Source organism: Eriocheir sinensis, chromosome 45 (assembly GCF_024679095.1).
Source record: "Eriocheir sinensis breed Jianghai 21 chromosome 45, ASM2467909v1, whole genome shotgun sequence".
Classification (NCBI taxonomy): domain Eukaryota; kingdom Metazoa; phylum Arthropoda; class Malacostraca; order Decapoda; family Varunidae; genus Eriocheir; species Eriocheir sinensis.
The window spans coordinates 7,995,030-8,021,153 of NC_066553.1; the positions used below are offsets into that span (position 1 = coordinate 7,995,030).

The 26,124-nt window shown below is 39.8% G+C and overlaps 1 protein-coding gene across 1 annotated transcript in view; it reads left to right on the plus strand.

The window, feature by feature from the left end:
* Positions 1-4,941: 4,941 nt before the first annotated feature.
* LOC126980695 (aspartate--tRNA ligase, mitochondrial-like) overlaps positions 4,942-26,124 on the plus strand; it is a 28,732-nt gene continuing 7,549 nt past the window's right edge. Inside the window, exons 1-10 of the mRNA XM_050830836.1 lie at positions 4,942-5,347; positions 10,739-10,911; positions 10,999-11,097; positions 13,929-14,027; positions 15,425-15,508; positions 16,986-17,072; positions 19,794-19,970; positions 24,031-24,210; positions 24,509-24,616; positions 24,710-24,928. Of these exons, the coding sequence (XP_050686793.1) occupies positions 5,209-5,347; positions 10,739-10,911; positions 10,999-11,097; positions 13,929-14,027; positions 15,425-15,508; positions 16,986-17,072; positions 19,794-19,970; positions 24,031-24,210; positions 24,509-24,616; positions 24,710-24,928 (1,365 nt within the window). The 5' untranslated portion in view covers positions 4,942-5,208. The remainder of the gene's footprint in view (positions 5,348-10,738; positions 10,912-10,998; positions 11,098-13,928; positions 14,028-15,424; positions 15,509-16,985; positions 17,073-19,793; positions 19,971-24,030; positions 24,211-24,508; positions 24,617-24,709; positions 24,929-26,124) is intronic.

Consider the following 26,124-nt stretch of genomic DNA (forward strand, 5'->3'; position numbering starts at 1 on the left):
TGTATCTAGAGGTTAGACTTATTCTCCTTAAGTTACTTCCATTTTTGCAACAGAAAAGAGGTAATGTTTTTAAAAAGATACGTACTATAACTGACCTGATGATAAAAGTGAAGAGAAATAGTGATGTATGAGGGGATGGCATTAATGAATTGGATGGCATCAGTGAACTGGATGGTACCAGTGAATTGGAAAAAATAAAGAAAAGCTTCAGATACAACTTATGAAAAAAGAGTTGAATTAATTCATAAAATGCCTTAATTCAGTGACTGTGGCATTTTATCCAAACTGTTGCCTTCATCTACATTTTAACTCACTTTAGGAAGATCAGGGTTACATGTGAGCATACTTCACTTTTTCTCTCCCATAGCACCAGTAGGTTCTCTTGTGAACCCTGCTGGACACCCCCAGCCTGTTAGTGGCGCAGGCGAATTTTGTTTTAGAGATAGGTGGCGTCCCAGTGAAAATTGAAGCTACTTAGGCTTCAAGCCACCTCTATCTGTTGTACCTCTATGATGAGAAAAGCTACTCGTAAACACAGCAAACTAGCCAGAGCTGGTTAAGAGACTTTTAGGTTTGACTGTAAAAGAATCTAAAGAGGAGATCACCTTGTTGAGTTTGCAGAAACAGATGAAGAGTCATGAACACATTTTTTCAAGTTAAGAAAAAACAGGAAATGAACTGGGAAGCATTGTAATGGAGAGACAATAAGTAATATTGACTTTATTTTTACTGGAAGACCAGACATAGTAAAGCATGTAATAACCAGTAACAGTTGCAGTCTTTCTGAGTCCCTAAACTGAATCTATTTTGGAGCCCCCCTCTGTTCACATTTGTTTCCTATGTATTCACCCCACAAGTTTTAGCCCTGTCCTAAGCAATGCGAGGTAAACAAATATATATAATTTTTGCTTGAATTTATTTTATATTATTGTTTATAGAACTTTTTTTTTTTTCATAGAAATAATGAAAGCACAGTCTCGACATGCTTATATAGATATATAGATATATATATATATATATATATATATATATATATATATATATATATATATATATATATATATATATAAAGTTCAAGAAGAGAGAGATCTGGGAGTGACAATACAGGATAATCAACAGTCAGAGAGTCATGTTAATAGGATAATCGGTGATATGTATAGAATGGTAAGAAATATAGGAATAGCATTCCACTACACGGATAAGGATATGATGATAAAGATGATAACCACTATGATTAGACCAAAATTTGAATATGCAGAAACTGTGTGGTCTCCCCATAAGAAAAAACATGTAAAAAAACTAGAAAGAATACAAAGGATGGCAACGAAAATGGTTCCAGAACTGGAGTGATTGTCATATGAAGAAAGGTTAAAGGAAATGGACCTGCCAACATTGGAACAAAGAAGAAAAAGGGGAGACCTAATACAAATTTATAAATTATGAAATAAAATGGAAGAAGTAGACAATAAGGAGTTACTACTAAGAGAAGGAAGAAACATCAGCAACACACGAGGACACAGTAAAAAATTGAGAAAAAGAAGATGCTTGAGAGACATAAAGAAATACAGCTTCCCGCAAAGAAACATAGAGGTTTGGAACAGACTAAGCAAGGATGTAGTATCGGCAAAGCGTGTGCACAACTTTAAGGTAAAGCTGAACAAATACAGATATGGAGACGGGACCACACGAGCACAAGCCCAGGCCCTGTAAAACTACAACTAGGTAAATACACACACAGGAGAGGAAAGGAGATCTAATTGTGGTATATAGGATGCTGAGTGAGATGGAGAAAGTGGACAAAGAAGATCTTGAAATATAGGATACAAGAGAATCAAGAGGTCATGGAAGGATGATGAAAAAGGAAACCTGTAGAAGAGACATAAAGAACAGCTTTCCACAAAGAGTGGTGGAGACCTGGAACGGCCTGGAAAAGATGTAGCCCACACAAAGATGATTCATGAATTATAGTAGATATAGAGACGGGACAGCACGAGTGTAGCTCCTCTCCCGTATACCACAACTAGGTAAATACACATACAGTGGCCCTTGTGAGTTAGCATAACGATGAGAAACAACAGTTGCTTTCAGATTTTCTACATTTATCATGGTTTTGCATCCATGCACCAGATAAATTATAATGTTTTATGAGACTTACATGTCACTTCACCTTTCCCTTACAAAAATTTCACTTCTTGCTTTTTTTCTCAGCATGTAATGTTTGTTTGTCTGTAGCTTTAACCTCTTTATTTGTGTAAAACCTTGATTACTCTGTTGCAGGACCGTCTTGGACTGAAGGAAATGGATGAGGCTGGAAAACTTAACTTCCTTAGTGTTGATGGCGATCATCTTAATTTTTCTGATGAGTGGTTCCTTCAGGAGATTGTTGACAAATTTATCACTTAAAGATTTATGTATTTTGTAGGTCATACAAAGTTAAACTTTATATTTTAATATAGATGCTAGAATTTAACTTCACTCCAATGTTTTTCACATTATTTATAATAACATGTATTTCAGATGGTGGGATATTTTATTCATAATACCCTACTCATACAATATGATATGTATTTTCAAATTATTCTGACCTCATTTTATATATATATATATATATATATATATATATATATATATATATATATATATATATATATATATATATATATATATATATATATATATATATATATATATATATATATATATATATATATATATATATATATATATATATATATATTTATTTACGTGAGTATTGCGTCCTTGAAGAGGTCGCGTAAACCAAAAACAATGTAAATCAAACAAGAGGTAGGTTTCTGTCGAAAAATAAATACCGTATTTTGCGGCATATAACGCGCACCCCAAACTTTAAGACAACAATTTTGGAAAAAAAAGTTCTTAAAATGCTCAGAAATATGTACGGGTTAAAAAACATTGACATGTACAGTTTCCCGAAATTTATATATTTTTGGTGTAATCTTTACTGCTTGAATTGACAAGTGTCCTTGAGTAAAGCAATGAAAATGGCGGCTGGGCTGGTGTTGTGAGAAATACATCCCCGTAAACATACTGATGATGCACAGCTTCTGATATCATAATAAGCATATTATTCTCATATGGTGGCCACTCCATAAAATATTGCGTATAAGTGGAAAAAACGTGTAAATTAAACATTTATTTGGATTTAGGACCCTGCGTTATTTAAAAAACGCGTAAAACAAACTCGCGTAAATCGAGAGTTACCTGTGTGTATATATATATATATATATATATATATATATATATATATATATATATATATATATATATATATATATATATATATATATATATATATATATATATATATATATATATATATATATATATATATATATATATATATTGTGTGTATGACCAGCATGTAAAACAAGAAATAAATAGTTGATACAATAATGTCTCTCGCCTCCGACACAGTCTGTGGCCTCCAACCACCCAGCATTTTGAGCTGGGCTAAGCCCCCAATGTCTCAAGGTCCTAAATACGCCCATGTGTGAAACTACTTAAAATTCTGGGAATGGCTTCCTTTCCACAAGCTGATCTGCTTATACCTCAATTTCTCATTTTTTAAAATTTTTATGGAATGTATGAGGAATAGAAGAGAATGGAGGCTATATGGTGGGTCCACTTCACACCCTGACTCTAATCCCACAATGGACATGTTTCCGGTTCTGGGAAGAGCCTAGAAATGCATTGTGACACATACCAATGATAACGTAGTGCACATATTATGTCCTATAAATTGCTAGTTGACTGGATATTGGAGAGATATCTCAAATTCTTCTCATCTTACGGAGAGAAGCCACCATTAGCTTGTGACGTCATCAGGCTGCAGCGGAGTACAGCAGACGACAGTACCAGTGTTGTGTCCATTGTTTTTTTATCAGCTATGGCCACTCCAGCTCCAAACTGCGCCCAACAGGTATGTTATAGGTGCTTACAGAACACCTTAAGAGTGTTGGAAATATGTTATATTAAAAAAATGGGAGTGAAATCAACCGATTCGCCCCTGCTCCGTGGAGTAGCTCAAAACTTCTCCTTGAATAATAGGCTATAGGTTCTCAGAGCGTGTATGCATGTATAAACATATTGAAAAGTATATACCGTATGTTTATTGACAGAGAGAGGTGAATAAGAAGATGAATGTAGCCAAATATTTCATTATCATAGGACGAGGTGCAGAAAATAGTTGAGTTTCCAATTGAAAGTTAGTCTGAGGGTGAATTAAAGAGAATAATCAAAGTTGAATTTATATTAGTATGAGGGAAGTTTACCTAGCCTAACCTGAGAAAACAATGGCTCAGGAAAGTCAGAGAGAGAGAAAGAATCAACGCCTGAAGATGAATAAGAAGAAAACGAATGCAGACCAATATTCTATAATCAGAGGACGTGATAGTAGAGAGAATAGTTAAGTTCACGATTAAAAGTTAGTCCGAAGGGAAACTAAAGAGAATTTCTGCAGGATTCACTAGCACAGACAAATATCTTCTGTGGAGTACTTTTGTCCGTGTATAGCTATATATACTCTTGCACACTGGCACGAAGCACCAACGACTGCGGGTTACGTCTCCAGGCATTGCTAGCCACTAGAAACATACACCACAACACGAAATCTCGGAGAAACAAAGTTGGCGGCCTCCCGATTACCTTGTGACGTCACGACCAATCGGCACCCATTTCCAAGTCACGTTATTTTTCCTCAACTTTAATCCATATTTTATACCACATTTACTATTTTACATGAAGAAAAAATATTACCATAGCTGAATTTAGGGCCTATTTTATCCATACATACAGAATTTGAAATAAATATATTGGTCGGAAACATGTCCATTGGAAACAGATGTGGCAGCGTGGTATAGAAGGAGAGACCCACGCTGGCCACTACCCCATCGGCCAGTTTCACGTGGAAATACTATAGTGTCTGGATGTGAATGCAAGGAACTATAGATGGTCTGCAACTCTGCAATGATATCTTGCCCGAGTAGTTGAACACCGTCTTTTTGTATGTTTTGCCTTCACTGGAGCTGCCGAGTGCCGATACAAAGACCGGGAACTCGGAGAAATCTCAAGCCTGTGACAGTGTGACATCAAGATCAAGATCATAAGGTGGAGGAGTGGATCCGTAACTGAGCCCCCTTATATATTGATAAAGAAAAAGGATAAGACAGTATGACTTCTCTATTATATGTGTTAAGACTTGCAGAACATCGAGTGTGTCTCCCGTGTGCCAGACGGTGTGTACCAGCGCCAAGTCTAAGAAACACAGGCCGGAAGTTTTTCAGCACCAGTATTTGCCTGACAAGAGCAGGTGAGGTCTTGCCTACCGTAAACACTTATTGTCACAGAACATATCAACTCTAAATTACTTTATTTTACTTACAGAAATATAAATATAAATATTTTATTTCACTTATATAAATATAAGTAAATATATTTTATAACTACTATACATTTCAGCGGCGGACAAACGCTGTTTTTCGTAAATATCTCCTAAACGAATCGTTGGATCAGTATGATATTTCAGCACACTACAATTATCGTCCGGACCTAATTTATGGCTAACATACCACATTACTATATGTGTTATGGGAGGAGTTTACTCGTGAAAAATAACACAAACCCGACGAGTCATGTTGACGCATTCGAAGGAAAGTGTGCCCCCCGAACACCCTCCCAAACTATTCCACAACTACTTCTCCCCTTCTCGCTCTCATTATCCCTCCTCTTCTCCTTCTAGCTCCTCGCCTCCCTCATCACTCTTGTGTCCCTCCCTATTTCTCCCATCACTGTATTATATATTAGAATGTTATGTAGGTGTATATGTATATATATGATTATTAACTATGAGCATGGTACAATTCCATGGAGGCAAGACGTATTTCACGTTGATAATTACTGTACAACACCTGGGTGCGCCTCGGCAGTCAATGAGTTATACCCTTCCTCTGCAAGTCATAGCCTCGGGCTGGGGAAGGGGGATGGTGTGAGTAGGGGGGTGAAGAGGGAAACGAGGAGGGGGATACTGCAATATTGGGGTAGGGAAGGAGTGGTCTGGGGGTTGTTCGGGGCGTGGGTGGAGGGTTAGACAGTACCCACACTCGTCCGATTCTGTATAACACCTTAGATATGATGACTGGATTAGGCTTAATATCAGTCAGTAAACTCCTAACATAACACATATTGCAATATGGTATGTCAGCCACAAATTAGGTCCGGGTGTTAAAGGTAGTGTGCTGAAATATCATACTGATCCAACGATTCGTTTAGGAGATATTTGCGAAAAACAGCGTTTGTCCGCCGCTGAAATGTATAGTAGGATATACTTAATCAACACACCTTCCAGCGGAGGCCTTAATATTTTTAGTGCTAAGAGTAATTACGCAAATATACAGTCTGCTGGCGTCTTGGCACTTGTGGGTTCCCTTCTCATGGAACCTGTCTACCAATAAAGTATTTATATTTATATTTCTGTAAGTAAAATAAAGTAATTTAGAGTTCATATGTTGTGTGACAAGAAGTGTTTAGGAACTATAGTTAAAAATGAGCTCATATGAATTATATACTATGAGAATACATTATTATTAGTATGTAAGGGTTAATATTTGTATAGTCTTTGACCAAGGCACTCTGCCAGTTTTCACTTAAATACAGTTAAGGATGTTGACAGGATAACTGTGTCTGGCAGGCTATTCCACAAACCAGTCACTTGGACTGAGAAGTATCGCCTACGTATTTCTATGTTGCTGTGGGGTAGAGATATTCTGTGTGAATTTCCACGGGTCCTAGAGGATGTCTGGAGGGAAAATAACTCAGGGTTGCACAGGAGAAAGGCCATTGAAAATCTTGCAGACCTTAACTAAGTCAGCTCTAAGCAGTCTGCCATGCACAGAGAAGAGACCCAAGGCATCCAGTCGGGAGGCATAGTCAAGATGCGAAAGTCCAACAATTTCTTTAATCCATCATCGTTGGACTCTCTCAAGCATGTCAGTATCACCTACATACCCTGTGTGCCATACAACTGAGCTAAATTCCAACACAGGACAGATATGAGAGGTGAGAAGAGATTTCATAAACTCAGGCTCACAGTTAACTGTGCACTTAAGTAAATTTGACAAAATTCCTGCAGCTTTATTTGCAAGACAGCGTACGTGGAGATGAAACTTCAACGAAGTATCCACTTGAACCCCTAAATCTGATGCAGACTGCACAAACTGTAAAGGATTTCCTCTAATATAGTAGTCAGAGTACGGGCCAAGATTTGGAGCAGATCCTCGACAGAACCTAAGAACACAGGTCTTGTCCGAGTTGAGCCTGAGCCCCCACGATTCCGCACGTGACACCAGTAGGTCTATATCTCTCTGCACAGAAGCAATATCTAACAGTGTAAGAGAAGGCATAGTCTTATTTATCTTTTGGTATATTTTCAAATCATCAGCGAAAATTTTGTATTTACAGGTCAGACCGTGAGCCACAAAGTTAATATAAATGAGAATAAGGGCTGGTCCAAGGACAGACCCCCAGGGAACTCCACTAGTTTCATGCGTAGAATCACTCTCAGAACCACCAACCACAATCCTCATCACTTCACCGTTCAGAAATCCATGTATCCAAGAGAGTAAGGGATCCCCTATACTGATGTGGGGGAGCTTACTGATCATAATGTTATGATTAACAAGGTCAAACGCTTTACTAAAGTCAAATAGTATAAGGTCGACCATATGCCCTTGATCAAGCCAGCAGATGGCGTCATCGTATGTTAAAAGGAGCTGATCGTCAACTGAGTGAGCCTTACGGAGGCCAAACTGATTAGAGTAATAAGTTATTATCCACGAGGAAAGATATCAGATTGTTCGCAATAATATGCTCGAGACACTTGCAGGATACTGAAGTGAGACTTATTGGTCTGTAATTAAGAGGGGAAGAATGCACACCTTTCTTAAAGATGGGGACTATTTGGGAAGACTTACAGACTGGTGGGAGTTCACTAGTTTGGACCGACTTATGAAAGAGCCAGAGAAGGGGATATGAAAGGGATGAGGAGCAGTTTGAGCAAACAAGGGTGAATACCATCAGGCCCCATACTGCTGGAAGGATTTAGATCATGCAGAGTATTGGCGACATTAGACAGATTTATAACTAAGTTATTCAAGCTACCTTCAAAGTGCTGGTGCTCTACTGGATTGTCAGGGGTACTGGTAGAATATACAGAAGAGAATGCCCTAGTAAAAAAATCTGCCATTTCTGGGTTGGAAGAACAAATTTCACCAGGGTTTAAGGGGTCCTATAGTGGGTCGTCCCACTTCTTGTTACGGATGTAAACATGAAACACCTTAGGCGTAGCCTTTAGGTTAGAGATCAGGTGGGATTCATAAGCTTTCTGAGACTGATAGGAATAGCTTCTGTACTCATAGTTTACATCTAGAGAGGAGGACAAGGCTATCTGGGCAACATCTGAGTTCCTACCCCATGACTGTCACATTGCCTTATAATGAACCCATGCATTGTGACGCCTCCTGACCAGTTCAGCCGGTGGTTTAGATTTCCAAGGGACTATAGGGCGGTCACGGGCCACTCTGCTAGGAACATACAGTGAAATCATTGCTTGCAGTATTTCTAGAAGTCTATTGTAAGCAGCTTCCACAGACATGTTTGAGAACTCGTAGTCAAAGTCAAATTCCAAGAGTACATTATTCATGGCTCGATAATTACCCATGTGCCATAGTATAATTGTCTTAGGAGTCTGAGTTGGAGTGAGACCATGAAAGGTATAGATGAAGGATATAGGGAGGTGATCACAGTTGGGCAAGGGAGGATGGAGCTGCACCTGAGCGACCTTGTCATGTTCCGTGGTAAATAGCAAGTCAAGAGTGCTGTCCACTTTTGTGTTAGTAGGCTCTGTCACCCACTGATGAAGACCAAGAGACATAAAGCAGTCAAGGAAAGATGTGTCATGGGCAGTAGAGGCAGTGGGCACATCACCAAACCATTTAATACCTGGTAGATTGAAATCTCCCATAAGGATTAATTCCCTACCAGGAGCAAAGTCCTCCAGGAATGATTTAAGTTCATCATGTAGTTGGGAGTTTGAGGGAGGGTGATAAGCTGCTAGAATGTATACACCATTGGAAGGCAGGTGAACTCCTACTAAGTTTCTGACTGGTAGGTCCAGCACAAAATATGCAATAGTGTTGCGTATGTAAAGGCAGGTACCGTGTTTGGCAGTTGACACTGTTCATTGGTCCTCAGCGTACTGGCTCTCTGAAGCAATTCCCGTCTTTTGTCCATATTTACATGTTTGACTCTATAAATACCTCACTCATGATTGATGCAGTATATATCAGACAAAGGGACAGCGGAACCCACAGCCAAAGTAGCAGCCTGATCTGTCTTTGCCATTGTCATTGGTGGCCTTGATGCCCGAACAATTAAGGAGTCCCTTCTTTTTTTCCTCCTCCATCTCAGTGATCTTCCTGATCATAAGGCTAACAGAAACTGGGTTGAAGTTAGTCTCTGTAGGAATTTGCAGTGCTGGGTTAGGGGAAGCCCTGGCACCAGCAGCAGCCTGTATAGTGGCACCCTGAACACTGGTCATGTTGGTGACCTGCTCAGTAAGAGATCTTACAGAGGCACACAGAGCTCTGGCTGTCTTGTGTAGTTGCATCATGGCACCATGGTTACCATTTCCACCACCAGCACCAGCAGAGCCCCTAGAGTTATTACCACTATTTACCCTACAACCTGTACAGACAAACAGTATCCCTTCACCACCAACATCCTTAAGTGCCTGGATGACAGTCTGGGGTAGGCCCATACAGATTGTAGAGTCATGAAACCACAGAGGGCATCTATCACAGCCAATAGACTCATCATTAGTTTCATCTCCACACGTTCCGCAGTGGCCATCAGTACAAGTACTAAGGTTACTACTATTTTAACTATTCACACTGGCATTTGAATCACACTGGGTGTTGTGCTTACGAGTGGGGCTCCTACCTGTACCGGCAGGTAGGAAAAGTCAGGTCAGCAGGGGCAGCAGCAGGTGGTCCAGGTCACAGGTAGAAGCCAAAGGTGTTACACGCACACAAGGGGAGCGGCATGAACAGTCTCATGGGCCAGCTCTAAGGATACACAATCACCAGCAGTATGTATCCCCGCCTGTTGGTCACGAGGAAGGAGTGGCAGGAGTTTCAGGAGTTTATCTGCAGAGTGTTTGAGTCTCCTAGCCTCGATTGAGATGCATCACAGCACTGAAGGGTGCAGTTATAGGACATATTCACCTATGTATTTATATGAGATCACTTTCTTATCTATAGTTCATCGTTGGCCAGAACATTGTTATGCAGTGGATGTTGCACTTGTAAAGGTCTTGTAGGTAATGGGAATATAGCTTAAACAGGGATTGTAGTGGCTTTGTATAGTTGGTTTGGTCTTTTCATGAATTCACCTGATTCATAGGGTGCTTCAGTACATAACCCTTGCAAATACGTACCATCAAATAGTGGGGTTCAATTATACATTGCTGTCATTTGTAGGTTGTAATGTTGCCTTCCCAAATCAGCAGCTTGGCAAGTGGCAGCTCACTTGACATGATGTTTTTCAGTAGTGCATGATATATTGTGTCTGAAAAATATGGTTTGTAATATATGTTTATTACAACAAGGTGTATATATTTATCATTAATCATATATTATTTTTGCAGCATCAAACAGCAGTGTGAGATCAAGCCTCAAAAGCCACACTTGTGGTGATCTTTGTCCTCACCATGAGGGACAAAAGGTCACCTTGAGGGGACACTTGCAGTATCAGCGGCTGGGAAAGTTTGCCATTCTCAGGGATGCTTTTGGGAAAACACAAGTTTTAATCCAAGATGAAGTAAGTTGGATCATTTTCACAAGATACAATGCTCAGAAATATTCCGTTTGCAGTAATTTTTATATGAATTTATCAAATTGTTTTCAGGACAAAGATCTTCAGAAAAAGCTTACTGAGACGACATATGAGTCTTATGTGGAGGTTACTGGCACTGTTCATCCCAGACCTCCCAACCAGATAAATGAGGTAAGGTAGCCAAGGACTCAAGATAATTACAGTACCCTCCAGAGTTTCGCGCTGGCTTTGTTCCGAGGGTATAATGCTAAACTCGAGGATCACGAAACTCAGGGTATTGAAAACACTGAAAAGCGCTGATTGGTTCCGACCCGAGGAGAATCTGACTTTTTTCCCACTTAACTCCCTTGTTATCTCAAAATGCATACTGTGGAAAAAGAAAGAAAATGGGAAGAGAGAACGGGTCATTTTGAGGACGTATTTGAAGGCAGCTGCCTTACAACTAAGTGGCTGACAGTTCTAAAAACACGCTTGTGATTTGCTTTGAGTCTGATGATGTCATATCCAGCGCTCACTCAATCAGCAGCAACACTGCCTTTAGGCGGTTTCACTGCCCGTTTTCCTCCAACTGTTGGGGCTACGGGCAACGCCTGTTAGCCCAACTGGGAGCGAAGTGTCGGTTGTCCGTATGCTGGTGTCACACTGGGCTTTTTTCTTCCCACCGCATTGGTGGCAACTCCAACTTTTTCGGGAATGCATCGCACACGCCAAGGTCGGTTGCCTGTATCCACATCCACAAAGTAAACAAAGAATTCACCCTGTATCAATATGGCGTCGTCTGCTAAAGTACGGGTTGTTGCGGCTTGTGCTTCCGTTATCCAAGTTATGGACTTGTTGATGCAGTTAAATGGAAGGAAGAAGCGGTTGTGGGTGTGGCGTGCCTGTGGTTCTTCCATTCCAGAAGTTCTCATTGTCACCACTGCACTTGCGCAGCCAACCCACCCACGTAGACTCTGCCCACATAAACACGTGGCTCGAGTAACAACAAACATACACATGCACACACATTCCAGACTCATCAGAAACCATGGCAGATGTTTCTGTAAAACAGAAATGGCTTTGCCATTTCATAGAATGTGTTAGAACTTATTTGGTGAGTGGTTCATACAAATCAAACATACCCAATGGCAAGAAGAGAGCAGTGTTAACCCCTTCAACACGAGGACACATATATTGCGTCCTTGCGTGCCCCGTACCATATCCAAGGACGCGAATACTGCATCCTGGCTCGCTCTAGCCAATATACAAGTTATTTTATCTCTATAATTATGCTTACATCTCAGAATTATTAATTAACTTATGTTTCTTTATGTGCACCATTTAATTCTGCATATTTTCATATATAATACATGATGATTATCTTGAGTTTATGGCTGAAAACTTGTTATATTCAGTAGCGATATTTGAAATTTGGCGTGCTTGGCGATCCCGGATACGTCACGAGGTGCTGTTTTGGCCTGGCCATAGTAAGTTTCTTTATGTGCACCATTTAATTCTGCATGTTTTCATATATAATACATGATGATTATGTTGAGTTTATGGCTGAAAACTTGTTATATGCAATAGCGACATTTGAAATCTGTTGCGTGCAGCGATCTCGGATACAGCGCGGGACGCTGTTTTGGCCCGGCCGTAGTGAAGGGGTTAAAGACGACTGCTCACTTTCCAAAAGTTAGGTTTAGTTCGTGTGAGCCACTCACCAAATACGATTTAACGCACTGAAAGAAATGGTGAAATTGTTTCTGTTTATCAGAAATATCTGCCATGAGTCTGGTGTGTGCGTGTGTGTGTGTGTGTGTTTGTTGTTACTCGAGCCACATTTTTATATGGCCGGAGTTTAGATGGGTGGATTGGCCCGTGCACATGCAGTGGTGACAATGAGAAATTCTGGCATGGAGGAACTACAGGCATGCCACATGGGCACGATTATGGTTTCAAGGACAAGGGGACAGGAGTGTTAACCCAAACCTCGTCAGAGAACTGTGCTGTTAATAAGACAGGTGTTGTGTTCCTGAGCCAATAAATAGCCTTCATGCAGTGATTCATGGGTAAATTCACAGGAAATAGCATCTTGCTATTTTCATAAAACATAACTGTCTTGATGTGCATATGCAGGCCTGTAATTTTGGCAGATTTTTGGGGAGGGGCTTGAGGGCATCATAGGTTTATGAGGTGGGGGGAGTTGGCAAGTGAAATGAGCATAGCCGTGCTGTCGGGGGATGCATGAGAACAGCTCTGTTTATCAACAAGTCTTTGTTTGTTTACATTCACTTCTGAGCATGTGTAGTTTGCTGGAGGACAGCCAGGAACACAACACCGTGAGTCCTTCTGCAATTTCCATAGATTGGAGAAAAAAAGTTTTTTTAAGTGTGGTTCCACAGCACACGGTGTTCTCTTATCTTGTCAATTAAATAGTAAACAAAGCAGCTCTGCCAGTCCACTTTACAAGTCTCTTAGTGGGCCATCTTCCACTGCTCCTCACTCCTCAGCCACTGTCGTCGTCTTTTTGTTTACATACAGCCACGTGGTTGCTCGTACCCACAACTATTTTCCATCCGTACGGACAACTGTTAACTCGCTCCTGGTTGGGCATACAGGCAACCGCAGTTGCCCATAGCCCCAATGGTTGGAGGAAAATGGCCAGTGTACCACTACCTTTTAAGGCAGTGCGCAAAACGCCGATGATAGGTTGACATGACCCGTATATGTTAAAGCAGCATGAAACTCAGGGTGATAATGCGCGAAAGTCAGGATGGTGAGAATTTAGACTAAGCGCGAAACTTGAGGATTGTGAAACTCTGGAGGGTACTGTACTTTAAAATAATATAATTATCAAAGGTCATCAGCCTAATAATTATGAAGTGGTTCTATAATTTGGTTTCAGAAGTGAGCATGATCTTGGAACTTTGCCTCTTGTACTTTTGTAACATAGTTTTTAAGCACAGCTGTGTAGTTATTGCCAAAATATAGTTGAATAATGATTTTCTTGATGCTTGTATCAGAACATGGCCTCAGGGAAAGTGGAGGTTGTGGCAGACTCGTATCAAGTTCTTAGTCAGGCACGTCAAGACCTTCCTTTTCTCATACGCGATCATAACAAGGTAAGCAAAATTTGTTTGTTAAGATACTTAAGTGGCTTAACAATATTTGCCTGCTATGAAAAACTTGCAACTTGGAAGGATTATTATGAGTGTGGCATGAGCAGAATGCAATGATGAGGATGTGTTTTAGAAGGTTGGCAACTGTGGGTAGGGTTATGGAGTCAGTTATGGGGTGTCAGATATAGTAAAATACAGCATGCTAAGGTGCTTTAGTCACCTGAAGGAAATGGAAATTGGATGAGAGGAGATACAAGAGAGACATAAATATTGAAGGTAAGGAGAAAAACTATAAAAATTTGGAGACAGTTTTTAGAATATTTTACAGTAAGGAAAATGAAATGGGTATAGGACTTTAATGTGGAAGGAAAAATGGAAGTTCTTTAGACTTTAGCAATGGCCAACCATTTCAGAGAGTTCTGAAGAGCAGGCATTGGAATGAATAGGTAGCTTAAACAAAGATGATAATTTCAAAACACATCGCAGAATTGTTTACCTTATTTCCTGATTAATTATGTGTCAAATGTAAATCAGTATTGATAAGACTATAGCATGTGAGATCCCAGGGTTTGAGATAGCCACAAAAAGACTCAGAAGTTTAGAAGGAAATGGCAAGAAGAACGATGACGAGTGAACAAAATAAAATACCCTTGAGAATGAATTACGAAACAGAAAAGTATGGATTGCTATATTTTCTGTATCCAGAATTGAACATAAACCAAGTAAAACAAGGATTGGTATATGTATAAATAAGGAATTTCTGTGAATTATATTTTTACTCTATTAATATTATTATTATTATTAGTTATCATTATTATTATTATTATTATTATTATTATTATTATTATTATTATTATTATTATTATTATTATTATTATCATTAACCCGGTAGCAGCGACGGGCCAAATTTGTGGCTTTACCATGTAGCAGCGACGGGACAAATTTGTGGCTTTACCATGTAGCAGCGACGGGACAAATTTGTGGCTTTACCGTGTAGCAGCAACGGGACAAATTTGTGGCTTTACCGTGTAGCAGCGACGGCCCAAATTTGTGGCTTTACCGTGTAGCAGCAACGGGACAAATTTGTGGCTTTACCGTGTAACAGCAACGGGACAAATTTGTGGCTTTACCGTGTAGCAGCGACGGGACAAATTTGTGGCTTTACCGTGTAGCAGTGACAGGACAAATTTGTGCCATGATTTAAACCCCCCAAAATAGATGATACATAATCTGATCACAAATGCTTGGATATATATTATGAAATGCTTTGTGTGAGGGGTGATTTTTTCTCATTTTTCTCGCTTGGGGGGACCATTAAGAGACATGATCCCCGCTGCTACTGGGTTACTTTTGTTTATTATATTTTCTTTTTATTGTTATTTTTATCACAATTTTTTCAGCCAAAGGAGCAGCTAAGGTTGAAGTATCGCTACCTTGATCTACGCCACAGTGAGCTACAAGCAAACCTAAGATTGAAGTCACAGGTGAGTCAAGGGGAATGTATGATTTCTACAGTTTCTCATTTCATCACGGAAATTATTTACCATGTAGGTGGAATGGGTATGTGACAACTAAAAAGTAAGCAGAAGCGGAGGTGTCATTGTTGGAAAAAAATCAGAAAAATGAAAAATAATTGTCATAGAAAGTCCAGTTAATTGAAGTAACCCCCCACATTTTATTGAGTACACTTCCCACTGCTTATTAGTTGATGTGTGACCCCACAATTCAAATATATGAGATGAGAAGCTTCTTGTTATAATACTTCTTCAGTGAAATTGATGAGCAGCTTTTAAGTGTGGTAGTTGCATTAACATCTTGATATACAAATGATACATGATGTGATTAAACAGTGTCATTTGGACAGTCTTGTTGGTACTGTAGTTTTCTTTTCAATATTCCATAACCTCTGATAATCTTGATAGTGGGTCACAAGAAGAATTATACAAACAAGTGCAGTTTGTCCATTATAATCTGGCACAAAATTAAGTACAAATATTTTCTGGAACAGTTGGTACCGTCTATGAGGTTGAGGGTGCATGGTTTAGCTCTCTTTCTCTCTTTAGTTACCTCCTGCCCCTTCATATGCTTAATTCTCTAGCAGGTTGTTGGGAGGTCAGGTCAGGTAACCCAGGTATCAAACTTCAAGGTCTTAAGGCGTCATCTGGTGATATCTGGCTTTCTTGACCCCCAGCCCATTCTTGAGACTGTTTTTCACCTCCCACCCGTGAAATGCCAGAGCCCTCTTTCTTGCTCATATGACTAGATGAATCAACACTATTTCTCGTTTTGTCACTCATCAAGGACAACTCGCGTTAATTTAGTCACCATTGCGAGATCTACAGTTCATAGGAACATTTCTCTAGCTGCTTAACATCACTATGCGACGGAATGTCTTAAAACATCCTTTTCTCGACAAAATATTGACAAATGGCATTGTTTCACTTTCTTGTCTAATGATGATGATAATGTTTTCATACTGGAAAGTTCTTACTTATCCTACAGTGATGCTTTAAAATGTTCTGTGGTGCAGCAGTAACACAACAGTAACCTTGTGAACTCTTTATCCGCCCCCAACTGGCAGGGTTACCCATAGGAAGCTCAGGAAATGGTCATCGCCATAGGCCTAAAAAGGTGCGGCCAGCAAGAAAGTGGCCATATCCTTCTCCGCCGCAGCTTGCACGGAACCCCCAATTCCTGCCAAGAAATTGGGGGATTTTTGAAAATCTGATGCGCTAGAACAAGAAACAAGAATTTCCCTTGATTTGGGAAAATTCTTGCTCGGTCTAGGGTATTTCTTGATCACCAGATGATGGCTTTATAGGGGGCAAATGGTTCATCTTGAGCAAACTTTTTTCTCAGAATCAGTTACCTTTTTGTTCTTTGACTTGCTTTGCAAACATAGCTGCACATTTTTTGATTGGCACCTTGCATCAATCTCAAGATGGTTTTTATTTCTTTCAGGTGTCAAAAAAAATGAGGGATTATTTGCAAGACAAAGAAGGTTTTGTTGAAATAACCACTCCAACACTCTCCATTAATACTCCCGGGGTAAGATTTGTAATTCCTGTCTGTTTACTATCAAGTGGCAAGTGTATGAGAATAAAACTATTAATCATAAATACATGCAAAAAATATTATCATAATGGATTTTTTCTTTTAATGCTGGAAATGAATAATGCAACTCATGACTTACATAAAGGCACACCCATACTATTCCTCCAGTCCATTGCTTGTTCTTCACTTGGTTTTGTAAATACTGTATATGCCATATTTTCTACCTTTTCAGAATGGGCTAATATATTGTAATTCTTTTTATCTCATTCCTCTTACATTTCACAAACATTCCCTCCCAGCTGATACCTGTAATTTTTGTATACAAGATACCCAATATCTATTAAGAATATACCAGGATTTTAATGATGTGCTTTGGGGTAGTAGGTGATTGTTATCCTCCTAACATACAGGAGCTGTTGGTAAATTTAGCTAAATTAGGTCTTATACATCTATTCCCTATATGGCAGTTTCATATAACTTATTTTGCCTTCTCATTGCTAATCTTTCTTCTTCATGATGAACCAAATTGGAAGCACATAGGTTGTAACAAAGCCAATGTAAGCTTTTTTTTTTCCTGTAGCGCCAGTAGGCTTTTCTTGGTGGGGCCTGGTGATCGGGCCCAGCCCATTGTGGCACAGGCAAGTTTTATAGTGGCGCTATCTTGTGTGGCTCATGCTGCCCCTTGGAGCTCGCCTTTGATCCTCTTTTCGAGAGTCTAGAAGCCAGGTTGATAGAAGGTCCTCAGACAGCATGTGGGTAGTTGTAGAGCACTCGGCGATGACTGACAACTTGTCAGCTTGTTTGTCTCAGCGGGCAGGACACGAAGTTGCGTCTTCTTGAATGCTGCACTGGCACACATACCACTTAGCCACCATTTCCCCCACCCCCACCCTCCACCCCCTTTTTTTTCCCAGCAAAGGAGACAGTGCTCACAGGCAATAAAAGAAAAAAAAGCAACAGAAAAAGCCCACTAAGCACTGCTCCAATAAATGTAAACAGAGTAAGAGGCCAAAAAAGAGGTCTTGACACTCTTCTCTTGAAAGAGGTCAAGTTATAGGCAGGAGGAAATACAGACAAAGGGAGGCTGTTCCAGAGTTTACCAGTGGAAGGGATAAAAGAATGAAGATGCTGGTTGACTCTTTCATAAGGGATTTGGATTGGACAGTATAGGGATGAGCTTGAGTAGAAAGTCAAGTGCAGCCGGGCTGAAGGAGGGAAAGCGGCATGCAGTTAATTAACAAGTTCAGAAGAGCAGTCAGCATGAAAATATCAGTAGAAGATAGAAAGAGAGGCAACATTTTGGTGGAATTTAAGAGGTAGGAGACTGCCAGTAAGGGGAGGGGAGCTGATGAGACGAAGAGCCTTAAACTTCACTGTCTAAGAGCGAGCTGTGTGTGTGGAGGGCCCCCCCCACCCACCCACCCACACACATGAGATGCAGACTTCATATTAGGATGGACAAGGCCCTTGTATATGGACAGTATCTGGGAAGGGGAAAAAACTGGTGGAGACAATACAGAACACCCAACCTCGAGGAAGCAGACTCAGTAAGAGAGGAGATATGAAGTTTCCAGTTAAGATTTTGAGTTAAGGATAGACTGAGGATGTTTAGTGTAGAAGGTGACAGCTGAGTGTTGTCAAAGAATAGGGGATAGGTGTTTGGAAGATTGTGTTGGGTTGATATGTGGAGAAATTGAATTTTTGAGGCATTGAAGGATACCATGTTCTTCCTACCCCAATCAGAAATAAAAGCAAGGTCTGAGGTTAAGCATTCTGCAGCCTCCAGTCTGGAATCTTGTAATTCCTGTAGGAAGGGTCTTCTGTTGAAAGAAGTTAAATAATGCAGAGTAGAGACATTGGCATACAAGTGGATAGGACAGTTTGTTGTGGAAAGCAGATCATTGATGAATAAGAGAAAGAGTGGGAGATAGGACAGAGCCCTGCAGGACACCAGTGTTAATAAGTTTAGGGGATGAACAGTGGCCGTCTACCACAGCAGAGATAGGACGGCCGGAAAGGAAACTGGAGATAAAAGTACAGATAGGGGGATAGAATCTGTAGGAGGGTAGTTTAGAAAGCAAAGAGGCCAGAGGAGGGGAGTTATGTCCAAGGCTGAAAGATTTGTGCAGGTGCAGTTTACCTTTGACAGGAGCTTCTATCTCGCCCTGCACCACAACACAGCACGCATTGCCACCTACCCATGCAATTGTTTGCACCCATCCTAGATACTAGTATTCAAATTTGTCTTGTACAGAGGCTTAATGTTCTCATAGAGGACAGGGGTAAAGGTGAAATTGCTCAATGGTGCATTCCCATCCTCGAAGCATGCAGAAACAGAAAATCAGTCTTGGAATGTATAGCAACTCCATCATTGTGGTCAGTCATATACTGAAAGGCTGATGAAGATGGTGTGAAATGTAAGCCAAGGGCTGCCATCAACCACTGAACACAATAATTATGCCATGGAAGTACTACAAATCTTGGCAGGAAAGCAAAGGGCAAGAATTACTGCCACTCAAAGCTGTGAATTCAAGTGTGAATTCCTGTCACCCCAAGCATGGGGTTATGAGGAGAGATACAGTCCATCCATCTATAATGTATCAAATATTCTTACAGCATGCATAAGAATTTGGAAAGGAATAGTTTTTTCCTGTGCCATCTTAATTTATGAAATGTGTGTATTGTATTATATAATAAGATTTCCTTTGTTTTCAGGGAGCTCAGGAGTTTGTGGTGCCAAGCAGACATCCAGGAAAATTCTATTCTTTGGTTCAGAGCCCACAAATTTACAAGCAGCTGTCAATGATTGGTGGATTTGACAGATACTTTCAGTTTGCTGTTTGCTACAGAGATGAAGGGGCTAAACCAGATAGACAGCCAGAATTCCTACAAGTAAGATTAGATCCACATTGCCACAGTGTTAAGTGTTGTGAAAAATAAGAAGTAAATGTCAATATTCTACAGTTTTCATAATATCAGAGACATTGTAATAATATTTTCTCTAATCATCACCCATGTATTGTGCACCTCTTCTTCACCTTATTCTTTTCCCTATCAACCCATTACATTGGTGAGAATAAAACTCACTCTTGCAGACAAAAGATGTACATTTACCATTTATGCCACTTATGCATTTGGTAAATATATATCTTTTGTCTGCAAGAGTGGGTTTTATTCTCATGAAGATCACGTCATTGGTGTTATATCAAGGTCCTGGCTTATTATGTCACTCTTGCTTTGTAACGTTAATATTGATGGTTGTATGAGAGAAATTAAAGCCAGAGGAGGGGGTTATGTCCAAGGCTGAAAGAGTGAGGTGTGCAGCAGTCTTTGTTGGTAGGTCTGTTTGCTGATGATATGGGATTGGTGGCAGAAAGGGAGAGGGTGCTACAAAAGATTGTGGATTAAATTTATAAAGTGTAAGAGGAAAAAGTTGAAAGTAATTGTTGACAAGAGTAAAGGTTTGGTATTTAACCCGGCAGCAGCGACGGGCCAAATTTGTGGCTGTACCGTGTACCAGCAACGGGCCAAATTTTTGCCATGATATAAACCAAAAAAAATAGATGATACATAAACTGATCACAAATGCGTTGATATATATCATGAAATGGTTTGCGTGAGTGATGATTTTTCTCATTTTTCTCGCTTAGAGGGGCCTTTAAGAAACATGATCTCCGCAGCTACCGGGTTAAAGAGAGCAAGAGAGGAGAATATTGACTTTACAAAGCCATACAGAGTTAGGGTAGAGAACGACAAAGTTCAAGATCTGATTAGTGGAAGAGAAAAAGGAGGAAGTGGAGGGAGAGAGCAGTAAAAGATGAACAGTAATAGGTGCGATGGAGCTATGAAAGGCAGAGATGTGAACATGGGATATAAGAAACAGCATTATATTACTCAAAAACATTGACGTGGGATGTAGCACAGAAATCCTGAATATTTGCACACATCATATGCAACTCATATAAAAATGCATGTGGTGTGTCAGGATGGAGAGTTTGAATGGATGAAGTATAGTGCTCTGAGATGGTTTGGACATGTAACAAGAATTATGAGGATGACCTTGAAGAGAGTATATGAGGGCAGGATTGATGGAAGGGGTGTCAGGGAGACAGATCAGTAGAGTGGATGATGTGATTAGGCCGTGGTGAATTACACACACACACACACACACACACACACACACTTAGATGTATATATGGAAGAGGTCAAAATAGATAAAGAGGAGATAAAAAAAACTATTCGGGGAATTGAAAGATGGGAAGGCCGTGGGACCGGATGGAGTTTCAGGTTTTATACTTAAAGAGTGCAGAAATGAGTTAGTTGGCCCGATATATGACATCATTAGGTGCTCAATAAAAACTGGCACAGTGCCTAGGGAGTGGAAGAGGGCAGAAGTGGTACCTATATACAAAAGTGGAAAAAAGGAAGAACCCCTAAATTACAGACCGGTGTCTCTGACCAGCGTAGTATGTAAAATATGTGAGAAATTAATAAAAGAACAATGGATGAGATTTCTAGAACATAATCTAATCACAAGCAATCAATATGGGTTTAGGAAAGGCCGCTCATGTGTGACAAACTTGCTGAGCTTTTACTCAAGAGTGACGGACAAATTACAGGAAAGAGACGGATGGGTGGATTGCATTTACCTAGACTTAATGAAGGCATTTGACAAAGTTCCACATTCAAGACTGCTGTGGAAACTAGAAAATAAAGGAGGATTGAGAGGGAAAATGAAGTGCTGGATGGAAAGCTACTTAAGAGGAAGAGAGATGAGAACTGTGGTTAAGGACACTAGATCGGAATGGAGAACGGTGGAAAGTGGAGTGCCCCAGGGGTCAGTTTTAGCACCAGTACTCTTCCTAGTCTATATTAATGATATGCCAGAGGGAATAAACAGCTACATGAGCCTGTTTGCAGATGATGCTAAACTGCAAAGACATATAAGAAACAGTGAAGACTGCAAGGAGCTGCAAGAAGACCTAAACAAGATTTGGAAATGGAGTCAGAAATGGGAGATGAAATTCAACGTGAAGAAATGTCATGTTATGGAAATGGGAAAAAGTGTAGAAAGACCAAAATGGACATATAAAATGGGAGATGGTGAAATATTAAAGAAAGTAAATGAAGAGAGAGACCTGGGAGTAATAATGCAAGATTATATGCAACCAGAAAGTCATATAAATCGGATCTTCGGTGATACATATAACATGGTGAGAAATATAGGTATAGCATTCCATGCTGTCCAGAAGACCACCTATCAACCCGGACTCTAGATTCTAGGATCAAAGATGAGCTCTGGGAGGGCAGCATGAGCCAATGCAAGATGGCGCCACTATAAACACTCGCCTGCGCCAGAACGGGCTGGGCCGACCATCAGGACCTACCGGAAAGAAGCCTTGGACCGACCATCAGGATCCACCGGAAGCCTACCTACCGCAATAGGCTGCAATGTAAAAAAAAAAAAAAAAAAAAAAAAAAAAAAATACATGGACAAAGAAATGATGAAAAAATTAATAACTACTATGATCAGACCTAAACTAGAATACACGGAAACAGTGTGGTCTCCACATATGAAGAAACACATAAAAAACTAGAAAGAATATAGAGGATGGCAACAAAAATGGTTCCAGAACTGGAGGGACTTACATATGAAGAGAGACTAAAGGAAATGGACTTACCAACACTAGAACAAAGAAGAGAAAGAGGAGACCTAATACAAATATATAGGCTATTGAGTAAAATGGAAGAAGTAGATAACGAGAAATTGCTACTAAGAGAAGAACCTTCCAGCAGGAATACTAGAGGACATAGTAAAAAGTTGAGGAAGGGAAGATGCTCAAGAGACATAAAGAAATATAGATTCCCACAAAGAAATATAGAGGTTTGGAACAGACTAAGTGAAGAAATAGTATCGGCGAAGAGTGTGCAGAGCTTCAAGGAAAAGTTGGATAATTATAGATACGGAGACGGGACCACACGAGCGTAAGCCCAGGCCCTGTAAAATTACAACTAGGTAAACACACACACACACACACACACACACACACACACACACATGACCCACCTCCAGGAGGGCAGCCTTTCAACCTTTTACTCTGTCAAATCTGTGCGTATTGCTGGTGAATCAGTGGGATATTTTCCATGATCTTACGTCTGTGTCCTTCCCTTCCCTCACCTTCACTTTCCTCCACAAATTTGTTTCTTTATCACAACTAATATAAGGAAATACAGTTCAGCAGATACATGTCATCTACGCATAATGCAAATTTCTCAAATCACACATCACATCTCAAAATTATCATATAATTTATGTTCCTTTATGAGAACCATTTAATTTTGCATATTTTTATATATATAGTACATGATGATTATGTTGAGTTTATGGCTTAAAACTTGTAATGTTCAGTTGTGACGTTTCAAATTTGGCGCGCACGGCCAGCCCGAATACAGGGCAGGGCATTGTTTTTACCCAGCCGTAGGGAAAAGGTTAAAGCATAATTAAAAAAATACATAAAAAATGTTTTAAAAAATGATGGCAGATTTCCTTGCACTGATGTAAATAATGTATTTTAGAAAATTCATTCAAAATCAGTAACAGCATTTTATGCAATTCTGTGCTTATAAGAAGAATCAGTAAATTATTTTGATAATATTAGTATAAACAAAATGCCCTGTAGATACAGTTTGACATTGCCCCATATTGGAAATGTTTCCCTAGTTAAAAAAAAATGAAAATAGTGCTGTCTGGTATCTGCACTTCCACTGCAAGCATTTGAGTGTGCTAAGAGCAAGTGCAGAACAATTGAAAGTTGAAGACTATGCCTTGGCCACCCCTTTGAGGGGATTTCTTGTGAGGGAACAGGCCTGTGGAAATATAGATAGATGAATAGATTGTTGATTTCATAACTTACTTTTATCCAATGCTCATGAGAATAATACTTGTCCACAGTTAGATATAGAGATGAGTGATGTAACAATGAAGGACATCCAGCAGCTGGTGGAGGACCTTGTAAGATACTCCTGGCCAGCCCATCTGCCACCTTTACCACCTTCACTTCCTGCCATGACTTACACAGAGGCTGTCACCTCATATGGAAGTGATAAACCAGATACTAGATTTGATTGGAAGGTAACGTGTTTAGTCATTAAGTCCCATATTTCTGCATACGTATGAAGAAAAGATCAGATCAGCAGTATATTAGGGAAATTGTATTTTGATAATTATGATATATGAATCATGCAGTTATGTTTGTCTTTGAAATTATATGGAAGTACATATCTCTTTTCTATGAAAAGCATTTCTACACAAACCCAAGAAGGAACAAAATTTGACCTGAAAAGTTTTAAGATTGATGTAACACTGCATGTTAAGTTACCAGATCTGATGCTGTGCCAAACATAATAACTCTTGATTTCAAATATTACAGCTACAAAATGTGACACAGCTTCTCAAGACCTGTGGAGCTCCTGTCTTGGAAAATGCCCTCCTGAAGCCTGGAAGCTCTGCATATTCTTTTGTCATTCCTCAAGGACAAGTTGGTAATTTAAACCATTTTACAATGACATACTACACTGAAATATAAGAAGTATATAAATATGAAAATATTCTGGTTTTGTTAAATTTGCAGGATCACATAAACAAGAGAGTTGTATCATCATGGGAAGAACTGGCACAGAAGGAATACAGTCAAGCTGGGGTTTCAGTGTTTAGAGTGGAAAGCAAGTCAACGCTACGTGGGCCCAATGCCAAAAAGATTTTGCCTGACACACAGAGTGAACTATGTAGCACTCTCAAAGCGCATATGGGTGATGTGATGGTCCTAGCAATTGGAGAAACGGACTGTGTGGTGTGTATTCTCAACCATATTCTGGTGCTGGTTTTTGTTTTTGTTATATATCATCAACTTGTAAAATTTTAAAGTCCAATGATAAAAAATTTGAAGTAAGCATGTTCATATCTTTATAAGTAGTCTATTTCTCATTTACTATACCATTACTTAATAATTTCTCAAATCATCTTCATTTTATCTATTCCCTATTTTCTGCAAGCATTGAAGGTCAAGCCTCAAGAAACAGTCGAAATAAGGAAATATATTGATGAAATAAGCCACATTTCATATGAACACATCATGTTGTCCAAATCAACATAGTTGTTATAACATCATTAGTTACAGTGTGTGATGTCATGTGGTTCATCAGCAGTAAGAATAGGTACAATTCTATTTTTCATAACCTTTTCCATTTCATTTTTTTCAGTTCAGGTCTAGTAGCATCCTCTTATTTCAGTATGATTTTTTGTTTGTTTGATGTTTTTGTTTGTTTGTTTTGCCTATGGCACCAGTAGACTTTGTTGATGTGGCTCATCTTTGAGCCTCTCTTTAGAGAGAGAATCTCGTGATAAGTGATCTTCAGGACGGCATGTGGGTAGTCTTGTGCCACTTGGTGGTGAATGAAAAATCCCAAATTGTGGCGGCAGGCTGGACACAAACCTGCGTCCTGGAAGCAGTGCTGGCACGCTAACCACTCAGTCAACGCGCTTGCAGTCTTTCCCTTATTTCTAGGCTAAATCCCCACCAACTTTGCTGGCACAAATTGCTCCCACATTTTGTTCCTCTATTCTCATTACACCTCACCTCTTCTATTTGTCAGTCATTCTGTAATCATTTTATTTCATCATCATCATCATCATCTGTTCAGCGTCAGAGTTTCCCATAATTTCTTATGAGGTTAGACAGTCGATGATATGCTTCCAACTATTTCTGTCCTTTGCCTCAGCCTTTCCAATGCCCAATGCTGCCAAATCCTCTTCAACACACAGCCTCCATGTCTCCTTTGGACTTTCCTGGTGGGCAGTAACCTAACACTGCCACCCCAACAATTCTCCCCAGTGCCTCACTATCTCCTCCTCCTTTACACATGCCCAAACCACCTCAATATCCATACTTGCAGCACTGTACTCAGCACCTTCAGTCCACATCTTACCACCTCCTCACTAGACACTATTTCTCCATGTGATCCAAGCCATGTATCTCAGCATTCACTG